The sequence below is a fragment of the Eretmochelys imbricata genome, chromosome 6 (genome assembly GCF_965152235.1).
Source record: "Eretmochelys imbricata isolate rEreImb1 chromosome 6, rEreImb1.hap1, whole genome shotgun sequence".
NCBI classification, from domain to species: Eukaryota; Metazoa; Chordata; order Testudines; family Cheloniidae; genus Eretmochelys; species Eretmochelys imbricata.
In genome coordinates, this window is record NC_135577.1 from 88,384,748 (window position 1) to 88,397,450 (window position 12,703).

The 12,703-nt window shown below is 39.4% G+C and overlaps 1 protein-coding gene across 3 annotated transcripts in view; it reads left to right on the forward strand.

Moving 5' to 3' along the window:
* The window catches only part of MIPOL1 (mirror-image polydactyly 1), a 286,091-nt gene extending 274,703 nt beyond the window's left edge, over window positions 1–11,388 (forward strand). For all 3 annotated transcript variants that reach the window (XM_077819074.1, XM_077819076.1, XM_077819075.1), the window contains one exon: window positions 6,743–11,388. In XM_077819074.1, the coding sequence (XP_077675200.1) occupies window positions 6,743–6,809 (67 nt within the window). In that variant the 3' untranslated portion in view covers window positions 6,810–11,388. The remainder of the gene's footprint in view (window positions 1–6,742) is intronic.
* Window positions 11,389–12,703: the final 1,315 nt, after the last annotated feature.

Sequence of the window (12,703 nt, forward strand, 5' to 3'; positions counted from 1 at the left end):
AATAATTTATAAAAAATAACTGCATTGAAAAAGAAAACAATGTAAAACTTTAGAGCCTACAAGTCCACTCAGTCCTACTTCATCCAATTGCTCAGACAAACAAACTTGGTTACAATTTGCAGGAGATAATGCTGCCTGCTTCTTGTTTACAATGTCACCCGAAAGTGAGAACAGGCATTTGCATGGCACTGTTGTAGAAGGCGTCGCAAGATATTTATGTGCCAGATGCGCTAAAGATTCATATGTCCCTTCATCTTCAACCTCCATTCCATAGGACATGTGGCCATGCTGATGATGGGTTCTGCTCAATAATGAGCCAAAGCAGAGCAGACCAACACGTGTTCATTTTCATCATCTGAGTCAGATGCCATCAGCAGAAGGTTGATTTTCTTTTTTGGTGGTTCGGGTTCTGTGGTTTCTGTATCTGAGTGTTGCTCTTTTAAAACTTCTGACAGCATATTCCGCACCTCGTCCCTCTCAGATTTTGGAAGGCACTTCAGATTCTTAAACCTTGAGTTGAGTGCTGTAGCTATCTTTAGAAATCTCACATTCGTACCTTCTTTGTGTTTTGTTAAATCTGCCGTGAAAGCGTTCTTAAAACAAATGTGCTGGGTCACCATCCGAGATGGCTATAACATGAAATATATGGCAGAATGCAGGTAAAACAGAGCCAAAGACATACAATTCTCCCACAGGGAGTTCAGTCACAAATTTAATTAATGCATTATTTTTTAGCAAGCATCATCAGCATGGAAGCATATCCTCTCGAATGGTGGCCGAAGCATGAAGGGGCATACGAATATTTAGCATATCTGTCACATAAATACCTTGCAACACCAGCTACAAAAGTGCCATGGGAACACATGTTCTCACTTTCAGGTGACATTGTAAATAAGAAGCAGGCAGCAGCATCTCCTGTAAATGTAAACAAACTTGTTTGTCTTAGCAATTGGCTGAACAAGAAGTAGGACTGAGTGGACTTGTAGGCGCTAAAATTTTGCATTGTTTTGTTTTTGAGAGCAGTTATGTAAAAAAAATCTACATTTGTAAGTTGCACTTTCATGATAAAGAGATTGCACTACAGTACTTGTATGAGGTGAATTGAAAAGTACTATTTCTTTTATCTTTTTACAGTGCAAATATTTGTAATAAAAATAATAATATAAAGTGAGCACTGTACACTTTGTATTCTGTGTTTTAATAGAAATCAATATATTTGAAAATGTAGAAAAACATCCAAAAATATTTAATACATTTCAACTGGTATTTTATTGTTTAATAGTGCGATTAATCGTGATTAATTTTTTAAATCACGATTACTCTTTTTTAGTTAATCGCATGAATTAACTGCAATTAATTGACAGCCCTAATATGTACAAAATAATGGGATCTAAATTATCTATTACCAGTCAAGAAAGAGATCTGGGAGTCATCATGGATAGTTGTCTGAAAACATCGGCTCAATGTGCAGTGGCGGTCAAAAAAGCTATCACTGTTAGGAACCATTAGGAAAGGGATAGATAATAAGACAGAAAATATCGAGTGTCACTATATAAATCCATGGTATGCCCACACTTTGAATGCTGCATGCAGTTCTCAAAAAATATATATTAAATTGGAAAAAGTACAGAGATGGACAACAAAAATGATTAGGGATATGGAAAAGCTTCCGTATGAGAAGAGAGCAAAAAGACTGGGACTGTTCATCTTAGAAAAGAGGTGACTAGGGCGGGGATAGTATAGAGGTATATAATGAATGTTGTGGAGAAAGTGAATAAGGAAGTGTTATTTACCCCTTCACATAACACAAGAACCAGGGGTCACCCAATGAAATTAATAGGCAGCAGATTTAAAACAAACATAAGGAAGAACTTCTTCACACAACACACAGTCACCTTTGAAACTCATTGCAGGGGATGTTGTGAAGGCCAAAACTATAACTGGGTTCAAAAAAGAATTAAGTAAGTTCAGGGAGGATAGGTACATCAATGGCTATTAGCCAAGATGGTCAAGGACACAACCCCATGCTCTGGATGTCCCTGAATTTCTGACTGCCAGAAGCTGGGACTAGATGTCAGGGACTAGATCCCTCAATAAATTGTCCTGTTTTGTTCATTCATGAAGCATCTGGCAATGGCCACTGTTAGACGACAGGATACTGGGCTAGATTGGCCTTACTGGGTCATACCAATGGTCTTTCTTATGTTCTTAATATTACTTCCTATAGGTTATTGGCTTCCATCCTTTTTATGAAAATTTACCAAAATTAAGAGATCTGGTGTACCCACTAGTTTCTTACACCTCCCATTCAGCTATGCATGCACAAAGGAATTTAGGCTACTATCTCTGCCATAAGAATGGCATTTGGAGCAACAAGCTCCACCGTGGATTAGACGGCACAACCTTGAAAGGGAGATAGGAAATATTCAGCAGCCCATCTGAGCTAACAAAGAGGCTAATCATTCAGGGCCCAATTTTGTCACCTTTACTCACTCTGGGTAATACCTTACTACACAGGTAGTCTCATTACTTTAGTTGACTATTCACAGAGAAAGGTGCTACTCTGTAAGTAAGGGTGGCAGAACTGGGCTCTGTGATGGACAACAGGGACATAGAATTATAGTTCCCAAAAGTGAGTCCTGGGGCTTTTACCAGGGGTTGTTAACCACTGATTTAGGCCATAGCACTATTTTATGGGATTAAGAGGTATGTTAGGGGTACAAGTAGGCATTTTGCTGGCTCTCTGCACAGGGGTGAATTTCACCCTCTTTGTGATTTAATTTATAATTAGCTGTTATTTTTTATTTCACAGAATTGTTTAGATCCATGTTAGAAATGTGGTTTCTTAATCTCCTACAATTAAAAATATTTTTTCTAATAATAAATAAATGCAAATCCATACAGGACTGACATAAAAGGCACATAGGCTCTGCATAGTTTGTACTTGTTGCTAGATACCTCATTTTGATGATTGCAGTCATCATTCATCAGAAGAGCAGAAGCTATGATTGTTAAGCCTCATTATTTTCAATGAGGCCTGACAGTTGCAAGGTTAAACAGAAGACAGCAACTTTCATCCTACTGGTATTTCTTTTCAAATATGGGCAACTCTTCACTAACTTGTCTACTTTGGTGTCCTCTGCCATTGGTTGATCACAAAATTGTGATCATAGCTACATATCTAAGCACACCTGCAAGAGAAAGTTTAAACATTGATCTCTATTCCATATTTATCTTATGATCTTAAAGGTACTTAAATAACTGAAACCATTGTAGTTTTTTCCCCTTGTGTGCAGCTGCACAGCATTGCTTTTAATACAACACTGATTTAAATAATCACGCTATCAGGTGTTTCTGTTTTCCAAAAAATAATGAACCCTCAAATCTCAGACTTTCAGTGTGTCAGATTAGTTTCTTCATCTCTTTTGTTCCATAGCAGGGGTTGTATTATCCTGGGGATAAGTACTAGTATGAGAGAGATTTTCATAGGTGCTTAAAGTGGCTGAGAAGGTTGTTGTGGTGCTATTGAACATAATAAATAAGATACCTGTGAAATCCAAAGGTCCTAGCAGCTGCTGAAAGTAAAGGGAGATGAATGATAACATCTAAATGAGGCCTGGCCTCCTTCCCTTTCCATATTGCTATAACACTGAGCTTTGTGGGCCTGAACAGGTCTAGAGCCAGCAACAGCCCGAGCCATTTTGCCAGCCAGGACAGAAAATGTTTTAGGACCATGCCTCCCGACAGCAGTTGAAAGTGGGAGAAAACACAACCAGCCAATCAGGATTAGAGTGGGGCAAAAAACCAGCACAGCACTTCAGTACTCCTGGAAGTTGGCACCCAAGACAACCACCCTGCTTGCCCACCCATAGAACTGGCCCTTCCTACAGCCCCTATTCGTGAAGATTAAAAATGTCATCTTAATCCTTAACCTGAAAAAGCCATCAAAGGGAAGCTACTCTTCTTGGTTATCTCCCAGATCTTTTGCAGAGACATTAGGCAATTCCTGATTGGTGAAGGTTAGGGAACTGATGTCTATTCCATGAAAAAGGGCATATTTCCTGCAGATGGAAAACAGATAAGATACAGTGGGTCTGATCCTCAGATGATGTGAATTGGTATCACTCCATTGACTTCAATTGTTCAAATTAGATGTGGTTGAAAAATGGAATTCCTGTCCCATGGGAAAAGATTTTGAAATTGTGTTTCATCCTGAATTGGGACGAAAAGTAGAAATCTGGGAATTTTTCTGTGAAACTAAATATTTAATTTGGACTTAATTAAAAGATTTCATTTCAATAAGGTCAAAACGTTTTGTTTCAACTTTATCATTTTGACTTTTATAATTTTATTATTTTGACTATTATAAAAGTTGAAAGATTTCATTAATAACATATTTGTTATCAAAATGATGAAGTCTGAATGGACTGTTTCATCCCTATGAAATGTTTCAATAATTTCCCATCAAAAATTTCAACAAAATAGATGCAGTCCCATGAAATGTTTTGATTTTGTCAAATCAGCATCTGCTAACAGAAAAACATTACATCATAAATTTTTCAACCAGCTGTATTCCAAATTATTTTAATATTGTCCCTGAAATAGGAAATGATAAAATATATGAACTTCTAAGTAAGAGGGAAGAAAAATATGGCATATCATGTGAAAGCTATGAGGTAAAATCCTTCGATCTTCTACGACCTAAAAGGCACTCACTTAACCAGCCTGGAAAAGTATTTCTGGTTAGAGTAAACTGCATAAGAACTGACTTAAGAGAGTTGTGTAGGTCATGGTGGGTAAGTTGTTTCCTGCCGGATCCTCACCCCCAAAAGTTTGATGAACTCCTGTAGATGCATGTGTTATGGTAAATAATGGAAATTATAGCAAATAAAAGACAAAAGAAAAAATGACAAAGGTACAAAGATATATAGATCAGGGGGAAGGGGAAGAGGAGGAATAGTTAACCTGTAATGATACTACCTATGCTAGTACTTAAAATGTGAAACTACACATAAAAACTGCATCTCCAGTACCTTCACCATGGAAAATGCAACCAGTACCATCTGCATTTTCCATGTGTTATTTCCTGGTGCCTGTCGATAATCTTCCCCTCAATTGTTTTTGGTAGTGAGTTCCTAATCTAGTTTCAGGATTTAAGCCATCTGAATAGCACAATAAAAGGTGTAGTTTCATGGTACTCAGAGGTTACTGGAAAATGCGAGTGTTTCAGTACCTAATTGTACACATTAGTGATTATCAGATGTTATAACTTGTGGCAGTAAATCCAAGAAGCATGAACTAATTCTTTTGCACTAAGTCACTAATTCATCCATTAGGTCAAATGCATTTTTCAGCTTTAAGGGGGTTAAATTATTTTTATATTGTATTTATGTTCCCGTGTTGTGCAGTATACAACACATATACACACAACATTTTCTCAGACCAGAAAAGATGGGGAACCTTCAGTGTTGTGTGCAGCTAATTGGACTCACAAGTCACAACTCTTGTTAGCTGGCATAGGCACTGAAAATATTCCCATTCCCTCAATGTCCAGCTTTATGCTCTGTGTTTATTTGTGGGAGGACCTTCATTGGAGTATTACATTTAAAAAAACAGATTAAACCAAGGAAATAGCTAAATACACTTTCCCTAGAGTGCTTAAGAAAAATGCATATGACTGTGAACTCCTGGAAAAAATTTAGAATTTGGGTTTGGCTGTGTGCCAGGAAGAGTCTGATCTTGTGAGGCACTGAACACCCTTGCTCCCACTGCATTGGAGTCTATGGGAACTGAGTACTCTGAGCATTTTGCAGGATTTGACGTCAAATTATGGTATGCTCTTGTTTGTATCATCAATTCAAAACATGTGAACCCGTGTAGACATAACATCTTATACACTCTCAACTCAGAAACTCGACTTTTATCATGTATTTTGAAAAGAGATTTTCACACATGGGATTTTTAGAGATAAACATACAGTATGTGCAAAGCACATTGCGCAATTGAGCTAAGGCTTGGTGTATCCTTAAAAATTAGATCGACCTAGCTACAGTGCTCAGGGCTGTGACAAATTTGGCACCCTCAGCACCTTAGTTAGGTCAACCTAACCCCCACTGTAGGTGCAGCTAAGAATTCTTCTGTCGAACTGGCTACTGCCTCTCGGAGAGGTGGATTAACTAGTGACAGAAAAAAACCTTTCGTCAATGAAGGAAGCACCCATGCTACATCAGCATAGCTGCAGTGCTGCAGACTTGCCACTGTACCGCTTGTAGTGTACACATAGCTTTAGTACCACGTGCTAGTTTTCTTTTAAAGAAGACAAGACAATTAGTATTGCGTTTAGTGAAGGCAACAGCCACCGAGTCGGGTTGTTGTTTTTCTCCAGGAATTGAATGTGCTGCCCGTGTATCGCGGCATATCTGCAGCAAGATTTATTCAGACAGTCCTGTGTAAACTAGTGTGTCATGGGGGTCTCAGACACCGTATGTGCTACACAGAGGGAAGATGAGTTGATATACACCTCGGACTGTGACTGGGTTGGGCTGTAGGTTAAAAGTTTCTCTCACGTTGTCGGCATTCTGCCCTAGTGTCTGTCTTTTACAGTAATGCTTTGTTTCTTAGCATGACCACCACCAGGACAGCTTGGTTCAGTGCAAACACTGTCTCTTTCAGCCAGAACATTCCTAATGTTAGCTTCCTTTTTATTTTCTTCCCTCCCTTCCCCACATTGCCCGCATCTCAGGTTGGAAAGACTGGTGGACGTCCTGAGGAAGAAGATTGGAGCAGGGACCATTAGGACTGTGATCTGACTGAAAGCGCCAGCCTAGGGAAGTATTCACATCTGGTGACCAGGCTGCTTCATTCAGCACTATGTAAACACTAAAGCCTTAACTTAGCAAACAGTTGTTAGAAGTGGGACACTCCAATGACATTCCAGACTGAGATAAAATCAAATCATAAATGTTTAACCACTTCGCTGCTGAGTTGTGTTATTTGTCAAACTGTATCTCTGCAAACATGTATTTGCTTTAAGCAGCTGTATTGTGGTATGGTCAGTGAGTATTGTGGAAATCATTTGTGTGCTGTTTTAACAGTAGTCTCTTCTCTCAGTTAACATTGTCGGACTGCAGTGTGCTGAAAGGCATAGTCTGGTCATGTTGTTACATACGGCCTGCTTCAGGGGCCAGTCCTACAAAGCACAGTCTCAAAATGTAAATCTACTGTGCTATTTATCAGTCTGCAAACAATTGAATATTTTAATGTTGAATGTATTTCTTAATTGATAATAGAAGTTCAGATTGAATGTTCTATGTATATTAATATCATGGAGATGTTTTCCTTCTGATGCACACTCATAATCCCTCCATATTGTAGTTTGTTAATCAGAATTATGTAAATGCATCATGGGGAAGGTATACACGTGGCTTTAAAAAGAATTTCTATAGCTAGCACAGAATCCTACTATAGATCAATTTCAGCTCCTTATACACATGTATGTACAGTTAGATTTCACTAAAAGAGTAGATTCATTAATTTGTAAAAACGTAGTTACATTGATTAGTGTTGAAGCTGTAGAGAAGATTATTCTGATTGTTATATGTCACTCTTCTTCCCTCTCCTGTGAAAGAAAATCTCTGAGGGGTTAATACTCCACCTTGCTGGGGCAAAGGAACTGCCATTCACCTCCACTGTGTAAGGCACAGCCTCACCTCTTCTATATCAATCTTCTTGCCTCCTCCTTTGAAATGGAAGCACTGAACCTTCTGCTCAGCCCCCCTCGTCTGGCTTTTGTGTGTTTATGCTGTCTTCTCTCTTTAGTGATTGTTTTTATAGATACAATGAAATAAGAGAATAGAAGAATGAAGGAAAGAAATCTGCAATATTCTGTTTAATGTGGAGAGTCAGACTCAGGGTCCGTCTTTCTGGTCAGACACTGCAACGTGCAGAATGCAGAATACTCTGCATTCTTTGTCTGCAGACCTAGGCTCCTTTTGGTTTCAGTATGCCAACTAGGCCACTTGCAGGGGAAGGTACGTTTACCTACAGTTCATAGTACTTGTTATGCCCCAGGAGACTCTATGAGTGATTCCAAACCACCCACTCTGCCCCAAGACAGACTGTGATTATTGCTTCTGAACCTCCATAGTCATGAAACCACAGATGACCCTTTAATGCTTCCAGACCTGGGAACTGGTAAAACCCTAGAGGAACCAATGACTGCTGCACCAGGCCCTAGTTCCTCTTGTGCGCAAAGTGAGCCTGTAATTACTCTCTTGAGGATGCTGCTCTCACTAGATTGGAAGCAACTACTAACCTATTCTAATATCCTTACTGTACCCCCAGTGGTGTACTGAGTGGCATGCCACATGCTGTGGACACCTTTGTGCCAATTCTGCTTGAGGGAAATGGCAAACAAGGAAGGAAGAAGTTTTCGTCCATGCTTGAGTGACCTAGGTGTCACTTTCACATTTATCTAGGTATATCTAGAATTTTCCCCTTGATTCTCTCTTAAGGGTAGGGCTTCTGATTTTCAGTTTTAACTGATACAGTGCTCTTAGTACAAAAAATGAAACTGGTGTTTATCCAATGAACTGCAGAAATGGTTACTTGTATCGAAGAACTTGCCTACGTGGAGCAATAATGTGGACTGTGGGATGTGATTTCTAAAGCGCACTAATGTATTACACATTAATTGGTCCATGTAGACGTGGCTGGCATGCACAAAAGGTTCCCTAGTGCGCTATGACATAGTGCTGTTTGAAAACAGTACTGTGTTAAAGTTCACTAGGGAACATTATAAAGAGATTAATCATTACAGTGTATGCTACTGTAATGAGTAATATATATAATATACATCACTCATTGCAGTGTATATAAAGAGGCAGCCCACAAAAAAATCTACCCTGATTTTTGGACAGCTACATAAAACTAAAAAAAAAAAATTGCTAAAAATAACACCCCCCCCCCAAATGAAAAACAGACTCCCTAATGAAAGAGCTCCTAATCCTTTACATGCAGACTTTACATAATCATGCTTCCATCCTCCCTTTTTATCCAGGAAAGTAGGATTGATCATACAAGATCAGATCAGTAGTCATTAAGTCAAATATACTCTTTCTGGTTGTGGCCAATAGCTGATTCTTCAGAGCAAGATGATGACCATCCATAATACAGTTGTGCCATGTTGTATATGAGGGAAAATTCCTTCCTGACTCTGTGTTACCACTTACACCATGAAGCATGAGATCAGATTACCTTTTAGCATGGATTTTTCACACCCTTGTAGTGCAACTACAAATGACTTTTATTCATTGTTAAATTACCCATCACTTTTTAAAAAGTCAGCTACAAATATTTGTCGTCTTTGGGAAAATGCTTGGGAAGGCTCATCTAAACGAGAAGGACCCCTTGAGTTCTAATCCTGTCCTGCTACTGGCTTGGTGTGTGGCCTTGGGCAAGTCATTTAGGGCCCGATTTTTAAAGGTATTTAGGCACCTAAAGATGCAGATAGGCACCTAGTGGGATTTTTCAAAAGTGCCAAGGTATAGAATCATAGAATATCAGGATTGGAAGGGACCTCAGGAGGTCATCTAGTCCAACCCCCTGCTCAAAGCAGGACCAACCCCCAATTTATGCCACAAATCCCTAAATGGCCCCCTCAAGGATTGAACTCACAACCCTGGGTTTAGCAGGCCAATGCTCAAACCACTGAGCTATCCCTCCCCCCAATGGGTAAACTCCCATCGAAATAAATTGATTTATTCTCCTGCTCCCATTGAAATGAACGGTTAATCCCCCCAGTGACTTCAGTGGTATGGGATCAGGCCTTTAATCTCTGTAGTGTAGGTGAATTCCTGGACCCATTAAATTCAAGGGGAGTTTTGCATTATCTTTAATGGGAGGCAGGATTTCACCCTCTTAAGTTTCCCCATCTGTAAAATGGAGATAATAGTATTTTGCTTTTGCTTTTCCTCACAGAATTGTTGAGCGGATTGATTAGTTAATGTCTGTACAGGTGTAAAATACTGTATAACCGCAAAATAGACATTATTTATTAGTCTCCTAATTTATGGGGAAGGATGAGACTGTGTCAGATTACATCCCGGTAGTGATAGTGCCTTTACCACCAGTTCAGAGTAAGGGCTTGTCTTCCATAGGCAAAGACTATGACAATGGTAATTACTGGTGTAAGCAGTGTCACCATTATTTTGATGTAGCATGGAGATATATGTACATTTCATATCCCTCCTGAGATTTTGTGCATTTCTCTGTGTGATCATGCAGCGAATGACAGCACTGGGAGCCATTCATGATGCATGCCATGATAAAATATGTAAATAGTGTCACGTTGTCTCCGGATAAGAATGTTATTAATGCTTTTCAGCACTGTAATTATATTCATAGTAAGCCTTCCCTAAGCCCTCACTAATTAACAATATTGTGACAAGTCAACTTTAACAGAACAGAACTGTGGCCCTTTAGTTATTTAGTACTGTTTTTCATTCAACCCACAGCCAAAATCTCACAGCATAGTTTTGTACATTGGTGTCAGGAAAGCTGCTGATAGTTGAAAAGTTCATAGCCCACTCAGTCTTGTAGTGGAACCCTATAGATGAAATCAGTTATAACCCTCTTTAAATATATTCAGCTGATAGGAAGACTCATTAGTTAATTATTAATGTATGAGAATTTGAAGACAGCTTTTACAAATAAGCTATCATATTGAAATAGTTTAATAATGTCAATGTGTTGTCACAGAGACATTCCATTTTTTTCAAATTATAGGATATTTTATAAGATTTTCATTCACTTTAGTTTCCACATTAAAATGGTTTTATAAAAAAATCTTATTAGGTGACCTTGAATTGTAATTGCTTTAGTTCACACACAACAATGAAGTTGCTATCTAAATGTAAGTTTCTACATGCCTTTGTTTTTCTTTGTTTAAAATAATGCCATATGAAAGCTGCTTTTTGGGGGTGCTGTACCCCATGTACCAGCATAAAACAATTTACTGTGAGGCAGAGAAAACTCTTGCAACAAATGAATGGCAGTTTTTCTGGTACTATACTTGACAGCGTTGCAGCATTATGTGAAGTTCATCTGGCTTTTATAAATACACCAATTAGCATAAGGTCTGTGCAAAATATTCCTTTTTCTTCCACTGCACTGATAAATAAAAAATGTATTCGCAAATCCAAGAAACAAAGTGTTTGTCTTGTTTTAGCTTGATCGTAAGTCAGTTGCTGGGCTTCAGTGGTCTAAAAATTTCATTCTCCAGTTTTGTAGGGAGCGCACGTGTTCTGTGAGGCTTTTAAACAAATACTTGGAATGGTTGAAAGATCTGCATTGCCAGTGCCTAGCTAAATATGTAGTCTTTAGAAAAGATGTGGTTTATTTTGGCACTGTTTAAAAAACTCAAATATTTTAAACATTTGTTAAGTTCAAGCTTGCACATTTGAACTAGCCGTATACATTCCAAAGTTGATTCTCAAGTTACCTGTCTTTGTTTTTTGTATTTTTAATCCCTTCATTAAAATAGTCTTTGTAAAGGTTTTTTTTAAAAAAGTAACATAAAATGTTGTTATTAAACTAATGAGAGTCAAAATTAACTGCAATGGCTGACATGCAATTTCAAAAATATCTTTTAGAATCTGAAGCGTCATGTCAGTGGCCCAGATTTCTTCCTCATAGAATGAATAAAATATATTAGGGGCCTAATCCTACAGACCCTTCCTCTTTGGAGTAACGCTTACAGTGGGTTAGTAAGTATTACCCATAGTACTTTGCAGGATCAGGCTATAAGCAGACAGTTTGCCTGTGTAGTCTATTGATAAAGTAGAATAACTTCAGAAAAAAGAAATCCTTCTTTTCTGTTTCCAACATGTGATAGGGAAATTTTTATAATTTAAAGTAAAAAAAACTAAACTTACTTTGAATTTTCTGGCTAGTTTGAACCTGAAATTCATAGTGAAACTCAAGAGATGAAAACCACTGCAAACTGAAACTACCATGTTTCATGTGGCTCTAGTTAGACGTAAAACGTAATCCCCAAGTCCACACTTGCCCCCTTCCGGGGTGGGAGTTTAACCGCAGTCTTTCCAGTTCGCTCCTGCCGCAGTGGCCAACCACAACCCCGCGAGTCTAGCCCCTCTGTTCAATGGCCGGTTGCAGTCTGTCATGGCCACCCTTCCGTGGCCAGGTGCTGTACAAGGAGAAAGGGTGAGACCCAGGCCCACCCACTACTCTGGGTCCCAACACAGGGACCCTCTAGTGGCAGCCTCCCTTCCCTCCTTCTCTCCCCTTGTCTAACTGTCCCTGGGCCACTTCCCCTCTGGCCCTTCACACCCTCTAGGCCCTTTCTATCAGGGCCCGCAGTCTGACAGGTATTGGGCCAGAGCCCTTCTATGCTCCCCCAAGCCTGCCCAGCACTGCTCTGTCTGAGGTGCCTGTCTCCTGCTCAGGAGACAGACCTTCCCCCATGAAGGTCTGGGACAGACTCCCTGCTCCCTTCCTGGGCAGCCTTTATATAGGGCCTAGCCTAGCCCTGATTGGCTGGCTGTAATACTGGCCCTGATTGGCTCCCAGTAGGCCTTTTCCTGATTGGCTGCCCTTCTGTGCAGCCGCTCTGGCCTACTCTAGCCCTATCTCTCATAGGGGTGGGGCAGTTGCCCCACTACAGGTAGAAACTCTTATATGGTGT